At 35.5% G+C, this 26,209-nt stretch overlaps 2 protein-coding genes and 1 long non-coding RNA gene across 3 annotated transcripts in view; 2 read left to right on the forward strand and 1 right to left on the reverse strand.

Annotated features, from left to right (window-relative positions):
- Window positions 1-894: 894 nt before the first annotated feature.
- Window positions 895-13,271, forward strand: LOC120072661. The gene is made up of 3 exons (XR_005480563.1): window positions 895-1,278; window positions 1,387-1,498; window positions 12,088-13,271. It is a non-coding gene; the product is annotated as an uncharacterized LOC120072661 (long non-coding RNA).
- Window positions 13,272-15,820: 2,549 nt separating this feature from the next.
- LOC120071768 (DNA-directed RNA polymerases II, IV and V subunit 9A) lies at window positions 15,821-18,369 on the forward strand. Its single transcript, XM_039024153.1, has 4 exons — window positions 15,821-16,079; window positions 16,167-16,242; window positions 17,513-17,671; window positions 18,017-18,369. The coding sequence occupies exons 1-4, from the start codon at window positions 16,051-16,053 to the stop codon at window positions 18,095-18,097; spliced, it is 345 nt and encodes a 114-aa protein (XP_038880081.1). The 5' UTR covers window positions 15,821-16,050; the 3' UTR covers window positions 18,098-18,369.
- Window positions 18,370-21,967: 3,598 nt separating this feature from the next.
- LOC120083899 (bromodomain and WD repeat-containing protein 1) overlaps window positions 21,968-26,209 on the reverse strand; it is a 56,324-nt gene continuing 52,082 nt past the window's right edge. Inside the window, exons 19-24 of the mRNA XM_039039810.1 lie at window positions 25,916-25,970; window positions 25,424-25,824; window positions 23,438-25,267; window positions 22,754-23,335; window positions 22,606-22,664; window positions 21,968-22,470 (exon numbers count right to left, since the gene is read on the reverse strand). Of these exons, the coding sequence (XP_038895738.1) occupies window positions 22,275-22,470; window positions 22,606-22,664; window positions 22,754-23,335; window positions 23,438-25,267; window positions 25,424-25,824; window positions 25,916-25,970 (3,123 nt within the window). The 3' untranslated portion in view covers window positions 21,968-22,274. The remainder of the gene's footprint in view (window positions 22,471-22,605; window positions 22,665-22,753; window positions 23,336-23,437; window positions 25,268-25,423; window positions 25,825-25,915; window positions 25,971-26,209) is intronic.

The following is a 26,209-nucleotide window of genomic DNA, read 5'->3' on the forward strand; positions in this document are numbered from 1 at the left end:
GTATCGAGGAGCTATCGTCTAGCAAACTCGGTCCTTGATCGTGTACTCTCTCAAACTATTGTATAGTTTTTTTTTTTCTTTTCACGATTGGAACGCGTTTAATCATTGAAAATGAAAACGATTTTCATTTTATTCATCAGTTATCAAAACGGAATAAAACCTCCCACTCTTTCGGTCAATAGAGAAAAATAACCAACAAAAATTATCTCATAATTGTTTTGTTATAAATAAATATAATAACCAATTTATCATATTATATTTATAACCTATAGTTTTAATATCACATCATATGCAACATATAAACTATAGTTTCTTTTCTCCTTTATTGTACTTAATATAAATCATATTTATATTAATTCCTCCAATTAATGTATCTAATACATCAAATCAATTATATAACATATAATTGAATTAATTTAATTATATCATATATATAATCTGTAACACTCCGTATATTTTTAATAATAATGTAATTTTAGTAACTTTATTATTTGGAATTTCAGTAATTGTTATTAGTTGGAGGGCATTTTTGGGATTTTGAACTTCAAGTGTAAGTGCAAAAATTTAATTGTTGGTGTGAAATTATTCAATTTGAAAATTAATGGTAGGAATTTATTTTCTTTTGAAAAGGAAAGAAATTTAATAGTATAAAGTGGAATAAGGAAAAGAATTTTTTTAGTTTTTATTATTATTATTATTTTTATAAAAATCAAATTCCCTTTCTTCCTCACGCATCCGACGCCCGCCCCCCCCAACAATTTCTTTTCCTTCACAGCCGCTCGTCGTCGAGGTTTTGCCCAGCCAACGCCCACCTTTGGCGAGGCCCGATCGCATTCGAATCCCCCCACTCCTGTCTCTTATACACATCTAGATGTGTATAAGAGACAGCCCCTGCGTTCTGCAACTCGTCGTTCGCCGTTGACTGCCAAGCCGCCCGCGCTCGTGCGCCGCCAGATCTGCTCTCGCCTAGCCAACCTTTCGACCGCGAAGCCACACCATACCGCCACTTCTCCGTCCGGCCAGCTGTCGGTCCGATCTCTGTCACACACCGCTCAGCCCCTCCCGCCACCGTGGTTGTCGTCGGATCTGTCTTGGGTAAGTTTTTCGTTATCATTGGAGTTTCACTGGATTTGGTAGTTTTTGGTAAGATTGAAGTTTTGGGTAGAAGATTAGGCCCCATTAAGTTTGGAATGAAAGTTAATTTATTCGAATTATTTTTTGCGGGAAACTATTGGAGTGGCTGTCAAGCGAATTCGAGATCGTTTTCGACAAGTTTTGGTAAGCTTGGAGGTTTCAAAACCATCTTGTTTTAGTTGATGTTGCTGTAAAAATTTGGATTTGGAAACTAATAATGGTTTATGTTTTTTGTTGGCTTTATTTGCAAAGTTTGAGTTTGGGAGCGAGTTCGGCTTAAACTTCAGCTTTGGAACTTTGATCCAAGATTATTCCATTCTAAGGAGAAGATAAACTTGTTAGTTATTTTGGGCTTAAGTCTGAGGTAAGTAATCTTACTACTGGAACTGTCCACGGGCCAAACATTAGATGTATGCTAGCATGATAAATGAATGTTATGGCAGAATGATAGCATAATAGACTGATAGTATAATATGATCAAAGTATGTTCTAGTACGAGATCTGAATTATTTATTTATGCACATAGACACTTGAATGCTAGTATAAGATGGTCTGTGCTTCCATGTGGTTGTATTTGATCTGATGATGTTGAGGTATACATGTATGTTGTAGAACCATGATGTTGAGGTATATGTGTATGTTGTAGGGCCATGATATTGAGGTTTATATGTACATAGATTCGTTCAGTGATGATTATGATGTTGAGAGTGTGCAAATGTCCTTACTGATTAGTTAGATGCCCATTAGATTTTATGTTTCTTTCGGGATTCACCAGTTTGTGTTTCCTTCGGGATTCACTAGTTTGTGCACCAGTTTGTGTCTCGTTGGGATTCACCAGAGGTAGTGGGCATACTTAACTACAGTAGGATAGGACTTAGTCTCCTTCTTGTTTCATGTGTATATGTGTCCTATGAGGACTATAGCAGTTTATATGTTTCACTAGAGGTGGGTATCTAGAGGACATAGATGCCTAGCCCGACCCCAATAGTGGGATTACTTACTGAATAGGTAGAGATGCACCAGCGATGGACAAGTGGAATTAGTGATCGAGCCACTGGGACTAGTTTTTTTCGCTTCCGCTCATGAGATTTAGAGTTCTTTTCATGTTTCTCTTAACTTTTAGTTTTGATGTTTAAAACTTACTTTTAAGAATCATTTTTCAGACTTATTTATTATCCTTTATGATTTATGGGTACCCTACTATTGTTTTAGTATTTGAATTTAATGAAAGTGTTTTGAACTTACCTTATTTAATTAGCATTTTTTTCGCCATAACCGAGTGTCGTTTTGAGTTCTATGCATGCATGTATTTAGTAACGGCCTAACTTAAGTCCTAGGGGGTCGGGTCGTTACAATTGGTATTAGAGCCCATGTTTTGGGTTCTGTAGACTGACTTACTATGTAAGTCTAGATAGTCCCTATGGCCCAGTAACGGATCCCCATCATCGCCAGGTACATGCTACTAATGAAAGTTTCAACGCATATATGAGAACAGTGATGTAGTGTTTTAAATGTATGATTTCTGAAAAAGACCCAGAAATAGCTTGTTAACGTATGAATTTATGATGGCACCTAAACCTAGAACAAGAAAGACAGTTAGAGAAGAAATGCAAGTAAAGAGAGCTGAGAATAGCCAGACTGTTCCGGCAGCTCCAAATCCGCCTGTGACCCAAATTGATGAAAAGGCGATGGAAGCTAGAATTAGTGAAGCTGTTGAATCCTCTCTAATGGGAAAGCTACAGAAGTTGATTCATAGCACGATAGGAGGACAGACTGCCCAGACCTAGGCTCAGGAGGAACCGGTGCCACCCGAGCAGTTACAACAGACCCGACTGCAGGATAGAGACATGCAGGGCCTGTCTCTTGAGGCTAAACATCTGAGGGATTTCCAGAAGTATGACCCTCGCTCCTTTAATGGATCGTTGGTAGACCCTACCAAAGCAGAGATGTGGTTATCATCTATTGAAACAATATTCCGTTTTATGAGGTGCCCGGAAGAGCACAAGCTTCAATGCGCAGTTTTCATGTTGATTGGTTACGCGGAAATCTGGTGGCGTTCAGCAGAAAAGATGATTGATACGAGTGAGATGATTGATACGGGTGGTGAACTTGCAACCTGGGAGTAGTTCAAAGAGCGCTTTTCTTTTCGGCCAACACCCGATTCAACAAACAGGCAGAATTCTTGAACTTGAGGCAAGGAGTTATGTCGGTGGAGGAGTATGAGCAGGAATTTGATAAGTTGTCTCGCTTTGCTCCTGAACTAGTAGCCACCGAGGTAGTGAGGAAAGAGAGATTTATTCAGGGCCTGAGGAGCGGACTGTGAGGGATGGTGCATGTCTTGGACCTCAAGACATATACTGCGGCACTATAGGCCGCCGTGAGGATTTATGTTGACTCCCAGGTGGGAGAGGAATATAGGAGGTCGCTCGGGATTGGGACCTCTGCAAGTCAGAAAAGGAAGGTTGAGCCCAGGGCTTTTGAGCATCAGTAGAGGAACCATAACACAGTGAATGATCCACGTCAGGGAGGATAGGCCGATATGTACCACTTGTGGTAAGCGACACTGGGGATGTTGTCTAGTCGGCTCTGGGATCTATTTTCGATGTGGCCGAGGCCACTTGTCAGATAGATGCCCGAGGAGGAACGCGCCTGAACACAGGGGCCAGCCTGTAAGTTCGTTTCAGGAAGGCCCAAGTTGTCAGCAACAGCAGGGTAGGGCAGATTATGCACAAATGTTAAATTACAACATGCTTCGAAATAAAATCAAAGGATTAAGAGACTGTATCTTTAAAGAACTCTTCTTCAAGTATAATCCCTCAATCGTTCATCAATGTGTCGAACAATACGAACACAGTGAAAAACTCGATATCCCTCGAACAAGTAGTAACTCAATCCTCGAACAAACTAGACACTACCATTGGATTACCTTGGTATTCTCGATGTGAGAATCCAGGAGAGGTGGGCTCTGGCTTATTTCGGTTTGAGGGAAAGTTTTGTGTGGAGGAGGAAGACGATCGAGTAAACGAATAAGTCTATCGCATAGACTAGCTACTCGATCATTTAGATATTGAAACTATCATATAATCTCTTAAAGTGATCGTGTAGGCACTCGATTGATAATCTCGTTAGCTTATCAGTTGTGTTTTGGAATAATTAAAAAAAAAAATTATTTTATTCCATTTTGCCATAAAACCATATAACTACCCACTAAAGGTGGTTATGGAGAAAAAGAAATTAATTATCGTATAATTAATAAATTATAAATAAATATGATAACTAAATTATCATATTATATTTATAACCTATAGTTTTAATATTGAATCATATACAATATATAAACCATAGTTCTTTTTCTATTTTATGGTAATATAAATCATATTTATATTAAATTTAATAACTATGAATCTAATTCATAGAAAATATATTTGAATCATATTCAAATATTAGTTCCTCCAATCAAACAATAATGTATCAAATACATTATATCAATTATATGAATTTTTTTTAAAATAATGTTTTTTTTAATAAATAATGACAAAAATAGGGTTGGAGGGAAAGTATTCCCAAAAATAGGTGTTTTGGGGAAAGTATTGACAAAATTAGGGTAGTGGAATCGTGTACCGAGTACACGATTTCTATGTGGCATTCTCGTGTACCCGATACATGAGTACCATTTCAGCTGACTGGTTGACCGGTCAAGCAAACTCGTGTACTCGGTACACGATTCGCTTATAAATTTTTTTCTTTTTTTTTTTAAAGTTAATTGTTAAAATTAATTATATAACTTAATTCCTTCATTATTGCTTATAATTATTTTTTTAATTATTAAACTTAATTCTTTCATTATTAAACTTAATTATATATTTAATCTACAATGAAAATATCTTGCACTCATATTAAAAAAAAAAATCATGATATTAAAGAATATTTACAATTAGTTCTTTAATTTACAATTTGAAAATGATACAATGTGGGATTTAAAAATGACCCCCCGGCCCTTACTCCTCATGGGGGTTGTCTTCGTGTCCCTCTAAATTAGATTTACCCCGTTGTCGCTGTCATCTACGACGAATACATTTTCGATCGGTGTCAGCAACATTGAGTCGTCTTGTTTGTTGAATAATATCTTCTATATTGACCAATGTTTGCAGACACATTGAACCTAATTCTGGTAAGTTGTTTTGCACTGAATATTGTTGAATATCGCCAATAAAATTATTTTGTACAATAAAAAAATATATTAAACAATATTCATATTATATATATGGAAAATGTCTAATTTTAAATCTCTTACCATGCAGTAATAGTAAGCACTGTCAGGTGAGATAAATCGCCTCGTGATCGAATTGTACCAGGAAAAGTAGACAGCTGGCTCATTTGTTAATTCTCCCTGTGCATAATGATCAGGTTGTCCATGCCAGTAGGATAAATATTCTGCATGGATTTGACGCCAGTCTTGGTCGTGCTTACCTCTTAAATCGATCTGGTGTAGTGCTGGGAGTGTATAGGACAACGAAAGTATCGTTTGTCACATACCGAACTGTCCAGCACACGATCTGGATGATGTCACTCTACTATATGGAAGCATATAAGAGGACTAACAGTCAACTAGATGTCTTCACCATCACGACAATAATCAGGTAAGGATGACCAAATCTGTGTGTATGGCGCCCAAATAAACTGACAAAAAAAAAAGAGTATACATATAAAATTTTTTAAATATTCATTTATATACATATTTACTACCTGATTGTGCGTCAGCATGTCGAATATTTTTCTGTGTACGAGCAACATATTTGCTGACTGTTCAGAGGTAGCTAATACACCACTCCATCTAAAATTATAAAAAATACAAATAATATATATTCTTACATAAAATGGTAACGAAATAAATATATAAATAAAATAATACCTAGCACTAAGTGGACGATGATCTAGGGCCTGTAGTTGGACTTGTGGTGCTATAATTGGAAATCGATTATAAGCCCATACTTGTAATAGTATCAGTGGCCCTGCTATTTCCAATGCTTGTGCATTGGAAGCCCGAAAAAGTTCTCTATACAACCATGCAAGACATACACCACCCCACGAGTACGTACCAGTGTGCTCGAAATCAGACAATAATGGGAGGAACATGAGATGCACCAGAGTATTTGACTTGTCGGCAAATAAAAATTCTCCAATAAGCTGCAGGATGTATGCTCGTGCGTACCTACGTACGCTGACGTCGTCGGCATCGGGAGGTAATTCAGGAAACTGGGACACTAACAAAGGGATACTCAATCTCGATCCCTTCAGATCCTCTGGTAGAACGCCTAAGAGCTCTTCACAAACGTTCTTCTAGTCATACTGTAGTGAGCCTGTCAGTGGTTGCCGTCAACTTGTAACCCAAATTGTACGGCAACATCCTGCAACGTAATCGTACATTCTCCACCGGGCAGGTAAAATGTGTGGGTCTCTGGTCTCTAGTGCTCAACTAGAGCAGTAATCAGGTGCCAATCAAGCTGGATGAAACCAATTTGTGCAACCCCAAGAAAATCTGCCTCCTGAACATATGGAATAATACGCTGATCAAATAGGATAGTATATTGTGCAGTCGCCTCTCTCTTCCGACAACTCAAACACTATGGAAGAACTATCCCATACTGTCTGTGAACGATGCATGTTTTGTTGGTACAATTGTACAGGATTAGAAGGACTAGGCTCCATTACCTAAAAAGTTCAAATTATATTACATAATAGAATCCATGACATAAAAGATACATAAAAAGTACATAAAAAAAATACAATAACATAAAATAAGTTTATTACATAAATTCATTACATAAATTCATTATAAATACATAAAGAATAAAAATACATGAAATATACAATTACATGAAAAATATAAATACATAAAGAATACAAATACATGGAAATTATAAAATTACATGAAAAATAGAAATACATGAAGAATACAAATACATGAATGATACAAAGTAAAAAAAGAATACACCTAATGACCCGAAGACGACGAAGCACCTAGTGTACGGTGTGAGAAGTGCGTTATGCCTTTCTTTACAAATTGTACATCGCATTTTTTGCTTGCTTCTCTCATCCATTATATGAGATGCGCGTACTTTTTGGCTGACCTTGTTCTCTGAGTATGTCCGCATTTGGATGAACTTCTGTAAATGATAATTCTGGCCAATAATCTGGGTGTTGAATTGGATGGAAGCGGCCTTCATAATAACGGACAATTTGTAGCATTCGTCAATCAGTGGTAAGGTATGTCATATGCATGTAATTACAAACTGCAATTACATGAGAGCATGGAATCTTGAATGATTGCCACTTATTGCAGAACATGTCCTTCTAGTCAAGCTTAAAACTTGGGTGTGTTGTCCTTTGTAGGGAGAAATCATACTTATGCTAGTTTGTACTTCGAAAGTTTGACTTTCCCTGTCAATGGATGTCACCGTATGTGCCGATGCTCGTTTTTCCCACCTCTTTAGTTTCTTTAGGGCATATTTTGTATATATATCCCCATGATCGAGTGCTTCACTGATTTCTTATCTCCAGCGTTCCAAATACAATATTGTGCGATAGAATGTTAGCCTAACCAAAGAAGTAATTGGTAACATTCTAGCACCTTTGAAATCGTCGTTCATGCATTCAGCTGTATTGCTGGTCGTCCACCTATAGCGGTACCCACCGTCATGTGACTGTGTCCATTTTTTCAAGTAAATGTCTGAAAAAAATTCGAGACATTCAGGGTACAATTGTTTCAATTCTTTCATGCACCGAGTGAACCTACGCCTTTGGTGTTGATTTCCGACCTTAAACACCAAATTTTTTAATTGCTTCGATTTGTATTTTGTATTGAAATTACTGGCAACATGGCGAAGACAATATCGGTGGTACGCTCTAGGTTCACTTCAACCAATTTCTTCATTATTAATTGCAGCAAGAATGCCCTTATGTCTGTCAGAAATCAAGCAAATACCCTCTCTTTGGGTAACATATTCACGCAATACCCACAAAAACCATGACCAACTAAACGAATTCTCACCTTCTACGATAGCAAAAGCAAGGGAAAATATATGTCCATTTGCATCAATAGATAAAGCTGTCAATAATTTCCAATACTTTCCGTAGAGATGAGTTCCATCAATCTGGATTAATGGCCTACAATGGTTGAACCCTTCTCTTGCAGGACCAAAAGACCAAAAAACTCGTCCAAAAATGGTCTTACCTGGCACATCAGAGGGAAGGAAAAACTAATCTGTTCGTGTTCCTGGATTGTAATGAACAACACTCAGCCAATACGGAAGCTCCGAATATGATTTCTCCCAATCGCAAACACGGCAATTAACGCTTGTCTCTTGGCTTGCCACACCCATCTATAATTGACATTATAGTCATATTGTCTTTTAATGGCTTCTTGAAGTAGGGCCATAGGTACTCCAAGATCAGCTCTAACCAAATTTTGAATTTTGATATTCATAAAATTTGAATCTAGCTGTGAATGATCCTATGTCAATTCTGAAAACAAACATGAGTGTTCTCCTTGAAGTTTTGTGATTTCGAACATCCCATGAGTTTTTCGTTGACATGCCCGTAGCCTCCAAGCACAATCGTCACTCTATGATTTACATTTAACCTATTAAAGATCCTGATTTGATTCCACTACGACAATTTCGTAGTGTTCTGTCACACAATATTTTTTTACAGCAAGCTGTAAATCTTCTTTGGTATTAAACAACATTCCTTTTGGTATTAAACTACAATTATCTACTCCTACATTCCTTTCTTCCAAAGTAGACCCTAGTTCACACGTTGAATTTGTCATTTCCCAATCTATTTGGGTGAACATTTCTGACGGTACCAACTCAAGATCTTGTTCACCACTACTGTCGTTTTCAAATAATTCATCCCTGTCTCTTATACACATCTAGATGTGTATAAGAGACAGTCCAAATAGAATATTGTGCGATAGAATGTTAGCCTAACCAAAGAAGTAATTGGTAACATTCTAGCACCTTTAAAAACACCATTCATGCATTCAGCTGCATTGCTTGTCATCCACCTATAGCGGTACCCACCGTCATGTGACTGTGTCCATTTTTTCAAGTAAATGTCTGAAAAAAATTCGAGACATTCAGGGTACAATTGTTTCAATTCTTTCATGCACCGAATGAACTTACGCCTTTGGTGTTGATTTCCGACCTTAAACACCAAATTTTTTAATTGCTTCGATTTGTATTTTGTATTGAAATTACTGGCAACATGGCGAAGACAATATCGGTGGTACGCTCTAGGTCTGTCTCTTATACACATCTAGATGTGTATAAGAGACAGGGGTAATCATGTACCTGGTACACGATTCCCTCAGTCAAACCTGCATGACTGCCATGCCAGACTGGGTGTGCCAGGTGGCTGTCTCTTATACACATCTAGATGTGTATAAGAGACAGTATATGTCCATTTGCATCAATAGATAAGGCTGTCAATAATTTCCCCTTCCGTATAGATGAGTTCCATCAATCTGGATTAATGGCCTACAATGGTTGAACCCTTCTCTTGCAGGACCAAAAGACTAAAAAAACTCGTCCAAACATAGTCGTACCTCTGTCTCTTATACACATCTAGATGTGTATAAGAGACAGATGCCAGACTGGGTGTGCCAGGTGGCCAGGTACTCGTGTATCTAGTACACGATTTAGGGCTTATCGTGTACTGGGTATACGATTAAGGTGTAATCGTGTACCCAGTACACAATTTAAACATCTATTTTTGGAAATACTTCCCCCCAACCCTATTTTTGTCAATATTTATTAAAAAAACATTATTTTAAAAAAAAATCCAATTATATCATATATAATTGAATTAATTTAACTATATCATATATAATCAATTCCCTTTTATTAATTTCAACATTTCAAATTAACTCAAAAACTTATTCTCAACTTAAATCCATTGAGCTACCAAGGGTCCATTGAGCTACCAAGGGAATCTTATGGACCTGTAACTTGAAGCTTCAACGGTACATGAATAATTGACTAAACTCTTTAACCACATTATCCACCATTCGTTAACTATTGGACACTCCACTAAAGACCGACAGATGCACTCTTCACACTACAGATATATTTTTGTATCCATTATATATAACCAATCAATAGTATGATGACCCTTCACAAATCGCTTTAAGTACAATCGGGCCAATTTACCGTTTTGCCCCTGTAGTTACATCTTACCACTGATTCCTCTAATGAACAATATATCATAGTCCCATTATGACTAAACTTCTCTCAGGCCAAGAAAGGGTGTGGCACCACATTGTCCAAGACCCGAAATCAGCCCTTAAGGGAGTAATTTATCTACTTACCTCTGTTTCGGGGAATGAATGAATTCTATCTTGTGTAGCTGAGTTCCCAACTCCCCAATCAAACGAATCCCCAAAATGGTAGGCTTGTTGAGTCGACGATCTGGCCACTCTCACCCATGTAAATCAAATGAATTAAGGTCATGTTACCTATGGTCATCCTAGTGAAATGAAAGTCTCAATTATGAACGGCGTTATATAATGAGACTAAACATTTCGTGGTCCAGTCTTGTACAAACTCCTTTATGTAGAATATCCATGTTCGCAAGTCTAATACACGAATGATCAGGATCAGATCATTTGTAGCACTTTACAACATTTGTAACACCTACAAAACGGGTCATACTCGTAGTGTCACCAGGATAAAGTACCCAATCTTATCCATATACTACAGACCATTTAGGTTATCACTTAAAACACGATCCACTTGAATGTCTCCACATACATGTTTATGTTACAACGATAACCATGGATCTTGGTTTATTGGTTTGTGATTAATGTAACTAAACTATCATATATTTCATAGTCAATGTGAACAAAATATCATATATTATAAATCCCAAAATGTTTGTTCATACAAGTGTTTACAAACTACATGACCCTACGAGATTTAGGGCTTCAATCCCAACATGATAGAGTTCTATCACTACTATCATTTTGCGCTTTTCTTGTTTTGTGTGTTCTTTTCATTATTTTCTCATTTATATGTTCTTTGTTTTTATTTGTTGGTATGATAAAATGTGATAGTATCAATGTCTATCGCTGATAGACATTGATAAAAACCCTTATGACAAATTGATAGACAGTGATAGAAATTTATCTTTGTCTATCACATCATTTTGTTCTCCTTAGCTTTTTCTTCTTCAACTAATTGAAATATAATTCCAACGCAAATTCAATTCATTTGAATTCAAAATGATAGTACTCTTATGAAAAATTGAGTTCGCAAGCAGCATGTTGTCTGATAAACAATTAGAACTTTATCACAGTCTATCACTGTCTAGATAGACTGTGATAGAGTTCTATCACTGTCTATTTTATATTTGTTTGTATAATCTTCTTTATATTCTTGATTAATTTTGTTTACATTCTTCTTTATGACAAACGTTATCTTTGTCCACCAATAATATTTGACAGTGATAGATGTCTATCTTTATCTATCACTTTGTTTTTTTTCCCTATCTTGTTATGAGTTGACTTCAGTATAAATGATGTACTTGATATATTAATGTATTATATGCTTTTCTTTCTGTTTTAGATTTGTTAGTATTGGTTTGTGTTTGTGTCTATATAATGTGCTTATTATTCTTCCTCTTTGATTGATTAAATTTGTATACAATTTTCTTCATGAAAACTTTATCATTGTTTGTATCTCTATCTATCACTAGTAGACAGAGATAATGTTCTATCTCTATCAATAACCAATAGACTTCTATCATTGTCTATCAGAGATAGACACAGATAGATTATTATCATGGTCTATCATAGAAAGATACTGATAGATTTCTATTAGGATCTATCTCTGAAAACTCTCATTTTTCTTATACACGTGGATACTCATTACAATTCTCGTTTTTATCTATTAGGTTGATCCCATTAACAACACTGAATACAAGGTAATGAATGGAGACAAATAATTCATAGTGAAGCTAAACTTGGGATCTTGTAATTGTTGGGTATGAGATCTTGAGGAAATTTCATATGCACATGCATTTGTTGTTCTTTGGATGCTTTATTTGGATACTTATTCTTACATATCTTAGTGTTATTATTCAAGAACATTCTTAGCAACATATAAATATTGTGTTCGACCTATCGAAATTCATTTATATTAGAGGGTAGAAGATGATGTCATGAAAGCATTACGCCTTCTATTGTTAAACATCAAGCTAGAAGACTTAGAAAACAAAAGATTCTATTTATAGGTGAATTTAAAAGAAAATATAGACGTTGTAATCGCAAAGGTCACAATAGTAGGACTTGAAAATTTGAACCAATTAATAATGATGTAATATATTGGCTTTTTTTTTTTTTTTTACATGTATTGACAAATGGATTGATATTAGAGTTTTTGGAAGTTATTTTTTGGTTTTATTCTGTTCTTGAGTTGTAAATAAATGTAATAGTATCTTTACTTTTTAATGGAACAAACTAACTGTCCGTGATAAACACTGATAGATGGACATCTGTGTCTATCACTAATAGACATTGATAGATAATGATAGTTGTCTATCACAATCTATCAGTAAATAGACATAGATAGACAACTATCAGTGTCTATTATTGTGTACATAGACTATGACATGTACCTTTGAACATATCACTGTGTATATAAATTGTGAATTATGAGCAACTATCACTATGAACTATTAGTGTCTATTGCAAACAAGGGGTAGTTGAACTTCTACAAGCAAGAGGTAGGTAGAGGTAGAGGTAAAAGTTGATAATATACCTTATTTCATATAAAGAGGTTGATAATCAACCTTATTTGATACCTATAAACAAAATCAAAAAATAAATAAGTAAAGGCTCGATGTTTTCTTTTTGGTGGTAGATCGATTAATTGGGTAGCTTTGGTTGTCAATAAGCCAGGAACAACAATGATATACACCACATGGTCATTCTATTGATGCTAAAGTTCCAATAATAGATAGTGATAGTTGTCTATCACTATCTATCAGTGATAGACATTAATAAAATATTATCAATCAATGTTTATTATTGATAGTAGTCTATAGTAGATAGATACAGAAAGAGATGTCCAATTTCCCCACGAGGACGGGGATTCCCTGATTAGGCGGGAAATGAGGGAGGGAATGGGAAAAATCCCTGTGAGCTAAACAGGGATGGGGAATGCATTCCCCGTCCCCACTCCCAACCCCGGCCCCGCCTCGATTAGCTTTTACATATTTATTTAGTATAGTTCTCTAATGTTATGATATTATTATTATTATATAAATATACAGTTAAATTTCAAATTTGATTATTTATTAGGAAAGATAATGAATATGTTTAAATTTAGATTATATTTGTGAATAAGTTTATTTATATTTATTTCTTTCTACTTAAAAATTAATTAGCTTTTCTAGGCCAAAATTTGAGGAATTTATTTTTAAATTCAAATTGTCATATAAAACTAACCATAATAAATAATTTAGTGATAAAGTTAATTATTTAATTAAAATTTGCTCACATTAGTGATTTAAATTAATTGGCGTTTTACAAAAAAAAGTAACGGAAAAAAATTCCGCAGGAACCCGATCCCTGCGAATTCCCCGCGAAAAATCCCGCCCCGATCCCCGTGGGGAATTTCACGGGGATGGGGAATAAAATGGGAAGCAACAGAATGGGGAATAGCATCCCAACCCCACACCGTGGACATCTCTAGATATAGATAGACAACTATCACTGTCTATCACTAGGTATATAGACTATGAACATATCACTGTATATATAGACTATGAACCATAAACAACTAGGGGTAATTGAACTTCTACAAGCAAGGGATAGGTAAACTTTTATCATTGTGATAGACATAGATAGATGCCTATTTGTGTCTATCTCATAGTAAATGATAGTAGTCTATCACTACCGATAGACAGCGATAAACAACTATCAGTGTCCATCAGTCATTGCAACTATGTACAATCAAGAAAACATTATCTACATCAACTGCCAACAAGAACATTATCTAATAAGTATCTATCAAGAATAAGATAATCAAGACAAACATGTTAATTTTATAAATTTAAGTAGTTGATTGTCAACAAGTATAGAGAAACTTTTCAAAATAATCTCACTATATATCATTGATATAGAGTGTTTGAATATCGTGATAGACGATGATAGTGTTCACCAAGCACCAACTGAACGACAGAGGAATCATCCGCCAAATACCAACAATCTCCGCTTGACGCCCACTTTTCCAGCCAAATCAACCCTACGTATCACTACTCCATCCTTAAATTTCGAGGAATCCAAGACCACAACCTGCTTCGAAAGCGGCCTTGACTATCATCATCATCAATATTATCAAGAAGAAGCTTCAACCCAACGGAAACTTCTCAATTTATTCGTCTAAGAACAGAATTTTTCAACACACATTTGACTCGTTACTGTGAATTGGAGGTTCACATCCCTAGAGTCAACCCTTAATTAGGCGATTTTTTAAGAAAAATTGTGGGTTTAATTTAAGGAAGAAAGTCTGAAAGTGAAGTGATCGGGAATCGATTCTGACGAGTTTTTGTTGATTGTAATTGTAATATTTATTCCGCCAGTAGAAGATTTCACTCCTTGGTCGAGGGTAAGGGGATGGAAGAAGAAGAAGATGAAGTCGACTAAGCCATTGGAAGGAAGAAATCCAGGTCTTGGGCTGCCGATTAATCACGGGTCGCACACAAGGATGGGTCGCGCGTGGGCCAGGCTTTTTGGGAATTTCGCTAAGCTGTAGTTGGGTATAACCGATTATGTCAAATTAAATATAGCAAAATTTACGGTTATCAATAGATACTCTTCTATCAATTGAAATAATTTTTCTTTTATTTACTTTTATAATTTTTTAGATAATTTATTTTAAACAACTCCTAAAATTAATATTTAAGTACCTTAGAAAGAAAAACTTTCCTAATTCGTGAGCCTTCACAGCCCCGTTCTGTAACTTCCCTTCTTTCGTCCGTCCACGAGGCTGTAAAAAGAGAGAAAGGGGCGGCTATCTAGTGGGAGTCGTTTCGGTTGTATGCCACGAGTCCAACGTAGCGTTGACAAGAAGAATAGACGGTTAAAAATTGAAATTGAACGGTTGATTTTAATCCAATATATGAAAATAATTAAATAATTTTTTTACATAGCAACATTTTACTTATTTTTAGAACAAAACATTAAATAGATAATCACCTACTTATTTTTAATTTTCACTTATTATTTTATTTTTTTAAAAAAATAGAACTTTAATTTATTTTTTAACCAATCAAATAAAATTTGCTAGTAATTAAACGAAGTAGTCTTGTCATCTCATCCACGATATTTAAATAATCTCATTTCATTAGCTTAAAAAATTAAGAGACGGTTTAGAATCATTTTGCTAACTTAGAGACTAAAGTGTATATTTTGAAACCTCAAAAATCAAATAAACATAACTCCAAACTTAGGGATCAAAATTGCATTTTGTCGTGAATAATAATTTTTTATTATTAGCTGATAGTTTTGGTTATAATATAGTCTAATTACCCCCTATTTTAGTGGACTACCAAATTTTGATTTGGGCTGTGGAATTCGAAGCCCATTTACAAGTTCTGTAGTTTCTCCCGCCATTGGAACAAAAGTCTTAACTCTTCTCTTACGCCTGATCGACGTTTCTAGAACTGTAGGCGATTTGGGATCGTCTCTTCTTCCTTACACTCTTCACTTCACACTTAAAATCTCTCCTTTTCTTTCATACACTCCTAGATTATCCCGCAGATTCCTTCTGATTCTCAGCTGCTAAAACCCTAGGAGAAATTTTACTTATCATTATTTAGCTCAGGGTTTTCTGTTTTTCCACCTTCTGCAAGATGAGTACCATGAAGTTTTGCCGGGAATGGTATGCATTATCATAATCACACACTCCTGTGTTGATTAATTTAGGTTTTTGGAAAATTTTGTAATCATTGAAATTGTTATGTTGCAGTAACAACATTCTCTATCCGAAGGAGGATAGAGATGAGAAGATTCTTCTCTATGCGTGTCGCAACTGTGATCACCAAGTACCTTTTTCTTTTTCTTTTGTTTTCATATTTTTATTCTGATGTTGTGAACATCTTAGGTTTGTTAGTTAACCTTTCATTTCTATTGTATAATAGTTTCGACTTACGAGCACGGTACTCTCTCTTTGTAATTTTGTCTGGTCTCTGGTGAAACCCTTTGTTATGGTTTTCTTTCTGTAGTTAATATCATATATCAATTTGTTTTTTTAATGTGAATTGTCTTGTTTTGTTGTAGTTTTGACCTAGGATAAGGTTATTTGGACCTGATTCATGATTATGCCCTTAAATGCTTGAGGTTGCCCCTTTAGTTCGTCACCCTGTGCTAAAGTTTTCCTTATGGGGTCATATTATCTCTGTTTTTTAGCTTACCCTTCTCTGAAATTGGATGGACCCTTTGTTCTTGGCTGTTTTTGTAGTCCATTTTCATTTCAATAAAGTTCATGAAGGGAAGATTTATGAACATTATGGTTTAACTAGTTATCATCTGTTAATGAGATGGTAACGGATCCTTACAGTCCTTAGTTGAAGATATGCATGTAAAACTGTGAATATAATTCGAAAAAAATGGTAGAAACGACCTCTTGTTTCATTTAATCTAGGAGAGCGAGTGTAACCTTTGTTGGGGTAATTAATTCAGCCTTTATAAAATTATTAGGATAATATATATTACTTATTTAATTCTGAAGGTTGCAAGTTTGATTTTAATTTTTCTTTGATATTAGTGTGTTATCTCACTCCTGGAGATCAGGAAATTGTCCAAGTTAATTTTCACGAGTTGCCTTTGATTCCTCACTTCTGTTGTATTTATTTGTGTTCTTAAATTCCTTGGTATGTTACCTATGGTGGAAGAATGGAAGGTTTTAAGCCTCGTTCTTTACCAATTGAATTGCATATCTTCTGATCTTTTATTCAGTGTATGTTTTCTTGTTGCATCATTGTTGAAAACTTCCTTTCTGCTTTTCGTGTAACGAAAGAAATTTTTATTTCCATCTACTGAAAGATAGACCTGCTTTTGTATTCTAAGATTGATATTTTAACCATAATTGTACCTTATTTATTTGTTTATAGAATTGCAACAAAATCACCCCATTGATGGGAGTGGAAATATACGTACCCATATTTTTTTGCTGCTGTCCTCTCCTCTCACTTACGTATACTTTTCTCTGTGTATTGACATGTTTTGTTTCTAGATATTGATAGTTTCCTCCTTACTTATTCTGCCGGTTAATGTTCATTTTTTAAAAAAAAAAAATAAAAATTTTGTTTACAGGAAGTCGCTGACAATAACTGCGTCTATAGGAATGAGATTCACCATGCTGTAGGGGAACGCACTCAAGTTCTCCAAGATGTTGCAGCTGATCCAACTCTCCCTCGGACTAAAGCTGTCCGATGTGCTCAATGCAACCATGGAGAAGCTGTTTTCTTCCAGGTCCACTTCCTTTTTGCTTCCAAACCGTGTTTAGGGAGGCTTGAACTTTATTTTCCTCTATTCTCTCGATTATCATCATTAGAAATTTCCTACACATGCTTTGTTCTTTTCAACTCCCATAAATTTTAGTTGGCTCTGTTTTACATTTTACATCATCACCACCTTAATACGGTTGTGAATACTGATAAGGTTTTCTTGAATGAGAAATCTGACCTATTAGTTTGCTTGTGTAATTGTGTTGGATATTTTGTCAAGCTGCTTGGAGGTTACAAATTCGAAATTATATAATTTCATCATGTCTGTACGTGTATTTAACCTTGATGTCATTGCGTTGTCTATTGGCAGGCCACTGCCAGAGGGGAGGAAGGTATGACATTGTTCTTCGTTTGCTGCAATCCAAATTGCGGTCACAGATGGAGAGATTGATATCGAATACATGCTGAATATTTCCCTTATGCAATCGAGGTTTTATTGGCACACCAAATGTTTTAACCATCTTATGCTTGAAAACGTAGTTTTTTGCATGGGGTTTACAATTGTACTGAATTGTCTATGTGGGTTGATGAGGGTCATTAACTTTGCAACTTCTCAAATTCTCAATTGCTCAATTTAACTTCGCAGGGATGTGCTGGAACAATGCTAATTTACTTGTCTAGTAGCATGTTTGAAAGTGATTCTAGTTAAAATCACTTGTCAAAGCATTTGTTTTATTTTAATTCATATAATTTCATTTCAAAGTTCTAAGTTTAAATTTTTATGCTTTCTTTCAATAAATTTCAAATTTAGTTATGTTAATTCTTATCGAATTTTGTAAAATAAAACAATAATTTTGCTTCAACGACCATATGAATTATCTTTTCAAAACTTATCCATGAAAGTCTAACCAATTTTTTTTGGAGAAGTTAAACATTAACAGTTTTTTTTTTTTTTTACTTTTACTAAATGGAATGAGGGACTAAAATAAAATTTTTCACAGATAAGCTATTGATAGACTTTTATCTCTATTAATGATAGTGGTCTTCAAGAATCAAATTAAAGTCTTTAATCAAAAGTTGACTAATACAAGAGGGAAATTCTCTATTTATAAAGAATGAGAAGAAGCCTAAAAGGATGTCTAAAAAAAAACTAAAAGCTAATTGGGTAACTAAAATGTAATTAATCCAGTATTAACCAAGATTAATTTGAATTTGCCAAATTATCTCAATCATATTACATCATATTCTCTCTTGCCCAAAAGAAACTTGTCCTCGAGTTTAAAAAGGTGGAATGAAAATTGTAAATGAGTCATTGTTGCAAGGATGCTTCTTTTGATGATTGCAAAATACTCCCACTAAAAATTGCCTCTTAAGATCATGAACATGCCGAAGCTTCTAAATTAGTGATTTCTCCAAAGATGTTGAAAATTGGCATAAAAGAGCCTAAAAATTAGTATCCTCTTCCTTGAAAAACACAAAGCGAAATTGATAAATTAGTGTAGCCCATTGGATGTGATGAGGGTATTAAGGGGGTGCCAACCTAGTTGAGTGCTCGGGTGCGCCTCCTGATCCTAAAGTAGTCTTAGTATTTGCTTGCTTTGCTCATTGTATAACCCTCTTGTACTATGGGCCTTAGCTCATTTCTCTAATTTATAATATAATGATCCGTTTTCTTTTCAAAAAAATAAATAAATAAATAAACTAATGTAGCCCAATATCCTCAAGTAACTTCTTTAAAATAGATGGGTTGTGCTTGATCGATAAAGAAAAAACCTTTGCTTGCAAATTTTCCATCATTGTCTTCCTTGCGTGTTTTGTAACAAGTTTGATTTTCCCTCCTTCGCACAATGAATCAATTGCAAAAAATATATTTTTCTCAATTTTCTCCCTAGATTTTTCATTCAAAATTGGTTGAACAAGCCTTGATTTCGAAATTGTTTTATTGACTTCATTTCTATAGAGTATTTCTTCTTCGTTCTCAACATCTCCATCTTTGATTTTCAAATTTTCAATCAATTGGTCTTCCTCATCTGATTCAAGTTGTGCAATCTCCACGTCAGCTCCTTCAATTTTTTTTTTCTTCCAACGCAATTTTTTCCTCAATCGCCACTGATTTTTTTCTTCTTCACCTATCATGGCCTTCACAATTGAACCATCTCAACCTGTTTGCTTTCAATTCTTTCATACACAAGTCTTGAATCTCTATGTCTTTCCTTTTTATTTGTTTATAGTATATTTTCACAACTTGTTAAGTTGAATTCTTGATCTTCTTGAGTGCTTAAATGTAGTTCTTGAAGGTTTCTTGGAAAATCTTGAAGAATATTATTATGCCTTTCTTGAACTTACCCCAAAAGATCCCAAATTCCATCCCTTGCGAAAATCCTTATGATAGATGTTTTTATTTGAATAATTCGGTTTTCTTGAAAATGTTTCGACTTCCAAATTGGTATTGGAGTGATTTTTAGGTGTTCTTTGATCATAATATCATCTTCTTCAAGCCATATTCAAGTTTTCATGATGCTTCACAAAGGCTTCATCCGAAGATTCTGAATCTTCCATCAAATATCTTGGGAATTGACCTCTAGAATCTAGCCAAGTGTTGGTTAAAACTCTAATGGGATGATTAAAATGTTGGTTTCTTGTTGAAAAATCTTTAATTATTCCTTGAGGTTCTTAAAGTCTTGTCGGTTGGTTTCTTGAAAAACGAGTTTGATTGGATCGAGCCGTTTGTCGATATTTTCGACTTCGTATTCCATCCCAAACTATCTTAGAAATGTAGTCGGAGTCATTAGAATCACTAGAATCAAAATTTCATTGTGGATAATGATAGGTAGGGGTGGAAACGGTTCAGACTGGTTCGATTTGACAACCGAATTTTCTAATACGTGAAACCGAATCAAACCACATATATGTGATTCGGTTCGGTTTTAAATTTGGTTTTGGTATTTTAAAAAAAACTATGTTATATGTTTTTAATTAAAAAACGATTCGGTTCAATTTGGTTTTAAATTCAATTTTGTTCTTTAAATTAAAAATGGTTCGCTTTCAAATTCGGTTTTACTCTTTCTTTAAATATATAAATAAATAAGTATATATATATATAAGTTAAAAACGGTTCGATTCGGTTTCAAATTCGATTTTCGAAATTGAAACCGAACCGAACCGAATTAATTCGGTTCCAAAATTTCTTCAAATCAGACCAAACCGCATTTTTTAGTTTCACTAAACTTTCTGTTAGATTTTTAGAAACAGTTCAATTTTTGCAGTTTGAATTGCCACCTCTAATGATAGGTTCTTCGAGAAAATCGGGCATGGGTAAAATTAGTATGTGATAATTCTTCTTATGAATCACTTGAATCAAAATTCCAACACTATTTTTGGAAGTGAAATTGATTTTCTTGCCCATAGCAATTGTTGTATTTTTTCTTGGATGCCTTCTTTGATCGATCATAGTTCATTCTTGCAAAATCTTGAAAAATCTTCGATTTCTTCCTTCTTTCTTGGAATTTTAAGGGTTCCTCCTAATCAGATTTGTTGTTTGGCACCGAGCACAGTCCATGAAGCTATCTCTTGCGATCGGTGTCGTCAAGAGTTTCCCAGTCTTCCACCGATAATCAATCTCGTCCCAGACGATTGCTCTGATACCAAATTAATATAGCCTAAGGAGATAAAAGAACTTTTTTCAAGAAGTTAGTTGTTCTAATACCAAATTAGTATGGCCTAAAGAGATAATAGAACTTTCTTCAAGAATCAAATCAAAGTTTTTATTATGAATCAAAAGTTGTCTAATACAAGACGGTGACTCTTTATTTAGAAAGAATTAGAAGAATCCTAAAAGGATACCAAAAAGAGAGATTAAAAACTAATTGAGTAATTAAAATGTAATTAATCAAGGATTAACTAAGATTAATTTGAAATTACCAAATTATTCCAATCATATTACATCAGATAGACTTGTATAAATTTCTATCACTGATAGCATTAATGATAGATTTCTATCAATTTCTATCACTAATAGATATTGATAAACTTCTATCAGTAACAAACTTCTAACAGTTTCCAGTTTCCATCACTAATAGACACTGATAGACTCTATCAACCTTTATCAGTGACAGACTTCTAACAGTTTCCATCCCTGATAAACACTAATAGACTTCTAACCGTTTCCATCAGTGATAGACTTGTATCAATTCCAATCATTAATAGATACCAATAGACTTCTATCGGTATCTATCTACAATTGTTGATGTCCAACTCTTTTCTGTAAAAGTATATAACAAATCGATAAGTGTTTTATTTTTTGGGCATTAACCAAAGCAGAAATTGGGAATGCTCAATACTGAGATTTCATTTGTTATTGCCGTGGATGTCAAATATACCTGTATACACAAATTAATCCGGGTGGAAAATGGCAACCTCCCCTCTTTCCCTCTATAATTTCCTAGTAAACCTCAAATCTTCCATCGAGAGATTATCTAAGAATATAAATGAAAGGCGTTGTTTAATCAAATAGGGAAAAAGAATTATCTACATACAGGAGAAATAACCCAAGTGGGCTTCTTCAACCTAACTTTGGCCAATAATTTCTACCAAAATTCTTTGAATGCTAAGAGGTATTTTACAAGAAACTATAAAGGTGATATGTTGCGATCAAACCAATCCGACAAGCGTCTAATTTTCTTCGACATGTCTTCATTCTTTGCCACAAATGACTCAAAATTCGACAGCATTACCATGAAGTCATGCTTCAAAGCTTCCAAGCTTCGGTAGTAATCATTCTGTAATCTTTCCTGGATTATCTCAAGGCACAATGGCACAGGAAACCTATAAATGTACAAGAGGCCAAAATCATAGATAAGGATCTGTTGAGTAAATTACTCGGGAGTAGGGAACAGTGGTTTATAGAGGATCAACATGATGGATCAACAAAATGATCAAAAAATGGCTTTATTGAACTACCTGTTCTTGTATTGTGTCTTCCGTGAGAGAAGCATCAAATCTTGGATCCCATAACGACCCTGGGATTTTAAGGACGAAATCAGGACATGCCGACCATATGATGTATATAATCAGATAAAACATTATAAACCGTGAATAAGCAGACTACCTGCATAGAGGGTGACATTAATTTGTCAATGGCCATTAACAACTTTGATTTGTTTTCATCATCTATTCGAGGCTGTTCCCACTGAGTAACAGTATCATACAGCTCCCAAGGACTATGCAAATGTGGTTCAGCAGGATCACTCCTATACTTAATTGTGTACCTCTCCCAAGGACTTTCTGGGAACTCTGAAGATTTTGCCTGCACAGAGACAATTCGACCATCCCACCAACTACCATCGACTCCAACGTCATTTTTCCACCACACTTTGCACTTGTCCCTGAACGTCCAATTCCTCTGCATTGCAGCTTCAAACCGAGTTCTTTCAACTAAGAAGTCAGGGAAACTAGTCAACTCGGGAAGAGTTAACTTGAAAGATTGGAGGAATACATGAGAAGTAGGATCTATGAACTTGAGAAGCATTTTACAGCAACTATCTCCAGAACCTGCAGAAGTTGAATAAACAAGCTCCACAACCTTACAGAACTCAACAGCTCGTATGGTTCCTCGGTTTGAGGTCCAAGGTCCCATGTCTCTTGTGTGACAGTAATTTGCACAACAATGATCTATGTATTCCTGATGGCCCTGTCAGGAAAGTATTCACGTTTCGTTAATAATCAATTAATTAGCACCAAATATTAAAAGGAATGTAGAAATCAAGCTGCAGGAAACCATTCATGTACTTACCTGCCTAAGATACGCAACTTCATCTCCAAGTTGGGGAATATATCTGGAGCCACCCTCATGTGCAGGCATCATTAACCACGATCCTTTTCTGGCATATTGAACCGACTTCCTTCTGTCTACTGGATTTATGTCTTGAGTAAAAGTACCCCTTCTGTTTCGAGTGGATCTGGATCCGCCTGTCATCCTTGAGCTCGATCCCCACTCTTCACTTGGTATATGAGATCTGTTCACAGAAGAATTTCCAGAACGTCTTGATCTCTGTTCAAGTTCTTGATCTTCGTCTGATTTTAGATCATCAACCACATTATTTAGATCATATGAGGAATCCTTAAACCTTAAAGATCGTGTCTTCCGAAGCATAATTTTATGATTGTCTGCTTCAGCAGGTAGACTACTGTTGCCCAAGGCATGTTCTCCTGAGCCACAACCGTTGCTATCTATATTGCTCTTTCCTTTGTTTGACTTGGATCTTCTATAAACTGCAGTGTACATTTTGTTTGTCTCAACTGCTTGCAACTCTGATGAGTTGCATAAGGTTGAAACTGGTTTTTCATCCATTCCAATGTCCATATCTTGTGAGCAATCATTTCTAAGATCAGAATAAGTTTCATTCTTGATACTATCTTGTAGCCCATTTAGATGCTGAGGGCTTCCAGATACTGTATTGTATTCATCATTCTTTGAGCTTTCATCAAAGGATTCTATTTTATGCCTCAACGAATGTTCAGGATCCAAGGAAATAGTCTTGAACCTTATCTTTGTACACATTGGTGCAATATTTTCAGTTTGCTCAGGAGCAGGAGTCCCATTTTGTATTGATGTGGTGGTCGCGTCTGAAGAAAACATAAAATTCAAATGACTTGAATCATCATGATGACATGACTTGCTGTTGCCAACACATTTAAGCTCTCCACCATTAACCATCTCCTGAGAATGCCCAGAAGCATTATCATCCTCATCCTTCAAATTTGTGGGAGATACTGTGTCCGTTTCATCTGCAGAATAATTCTGCACCTTTGCATGGGGGGATGGTGCACCAAAATGATTTTCTCGTTCTAAATACTCATGAACTGCATTCTCATTTTCATTATGATCGCCATTGGGAAGTGAAGTAGATACTGCATATGCATTAGAAGGCGCAGTATCCCCAAATCTTATGCGCTTGGACGAGCGAACCCTGGACCCTCCCCATCTTATGTTCCCATTTGTGTAGACCACAGTCAGATCAGAATGTCCATCAATATTAACAAATTGCCTCTCAGATCTCATAAGATTCTGACTGGTTTCAATAACTTCCTTTGGTGATCTTGACGATGAGCTAGCCACATCGGCCATGTTGGAACAAGTAACGGCCGTGTTTGAAGGAGGATCAATCTTATTTGGATTCTTAAGGGAGAATTTCAGAATCAACTTCTTTCTGTTTCCAGCATCTACGCGAGATTCAGAAACATCAAGCGATTTTCTGATCTCCTCAGCTCCATCAAAGAATACTTCTTTACCTTTCAAATGCTTATTTCTGTTTTGCAATGATCTTTCATATTCATCACTCTCAATGTCTGAATCTTCTAATGTAGATTCACTTTCTGAGCATTCACCTCCCGATTCGTATTCTTCTTCTCCATCTGTAGATTTTCCCTTAAATGATGATATCCAATTGCGGGCATTACGTGCAGCCGCTCTTTGAGGTCTTGACTTGGAAGCTGATTTCTTTTTGGAAGGCTTATGGCCAGATTTTGACTTCCGACTTCTGGAACTCCTGACAGTATCGCCTTCATACTCATCCATATTTCGTCTTTTAACACGCCTTCCTGAAGAAGTCATAACTTCCATCTGAAATGTAGGTGGAAAGAATATATCAAAAATATGAAGGAAAGGGTTCTATTTCAGAGGAAAATATTAAAAGATGGAAAAGGATCTTAATTTGGCGAAAATTAATATATCTATTTGCAAAGAGAGAGCTTCAGAGGAAGGATATACAATACTCACGTCTGCTTTCTGTTTTTTCCTTTTTGATCTTCGAAGACCATCAGCAGGAGCATCATCAATCCCTGTGTCGTCGGAGCTGCATTCTGGATCCGTTGAGCAGTTTGAATTTAGACTTCTTTGCTCCCCGCCACTAGAATAATCTTCAGTGACATTGTACTCTGAATCGGTATCCTCGCTTTGTACTTCATTTTCTGGTCCCCAGTCCATTGCATCCACAATATCAGGCAATGGTTCAATCAACATGTCCAAGTCTGCCAAAGGCAGTAATTGGTAATCTGGATCGAGATTGAAGTCAGGCCCAACAGAAAGTTTTAGAGAAGAAGGACGCCACTCAAGACCCATAGCTCCTAAACGTCTTTGCTGGTATGCAGTCTGATAAGGCTCTGGATAGGGTATCATGCCTACCATTTTTCATCACACAAGCAACAAACACAAAATGAATTAATACCAAACTGAAACCATATACCAACATCAGTTAGAGAAGAGGGAAACCTGAGTCAGAAAGAAGATCTTGCAAATTCCTTCTGTAAGTACTGAGTTGGGTTTCCTGAATCAAATATTGGCACAATCAGTATGATAAAGTATCATAAGAATTTAAATGAGAGCAAAGAACAAAAGAAAAGAAAAGAAAAGGAACAACAGACTTTTTTTTTTTTTTAAAGCAACCAATTTCATGGGAAAAATGAATGAGTACAAGGGTGTACAAGGGAACCCTGTTGTAGAAAAGGGGTCCAATTAAACAAAATAGTACTTATAGAATAATTACAAAAAAAAAAATGAAGTTGA

This window comes from Benincasa hispida, chromosome 1 (assembly GCF_009727055.1).
Source record: "Benincasa hispida cultivar B227 chromosome 1, ASM972705v1, whole genome shotgun sequence".
In the NCBI taxonomy this organism is placed as follows: Eukaryota; Viridiplantae; Streptophyta; class Magnoliopsida; order Cucurbitales; family Cucurbitaceae; genus Benincasa; species Benincasa hispida.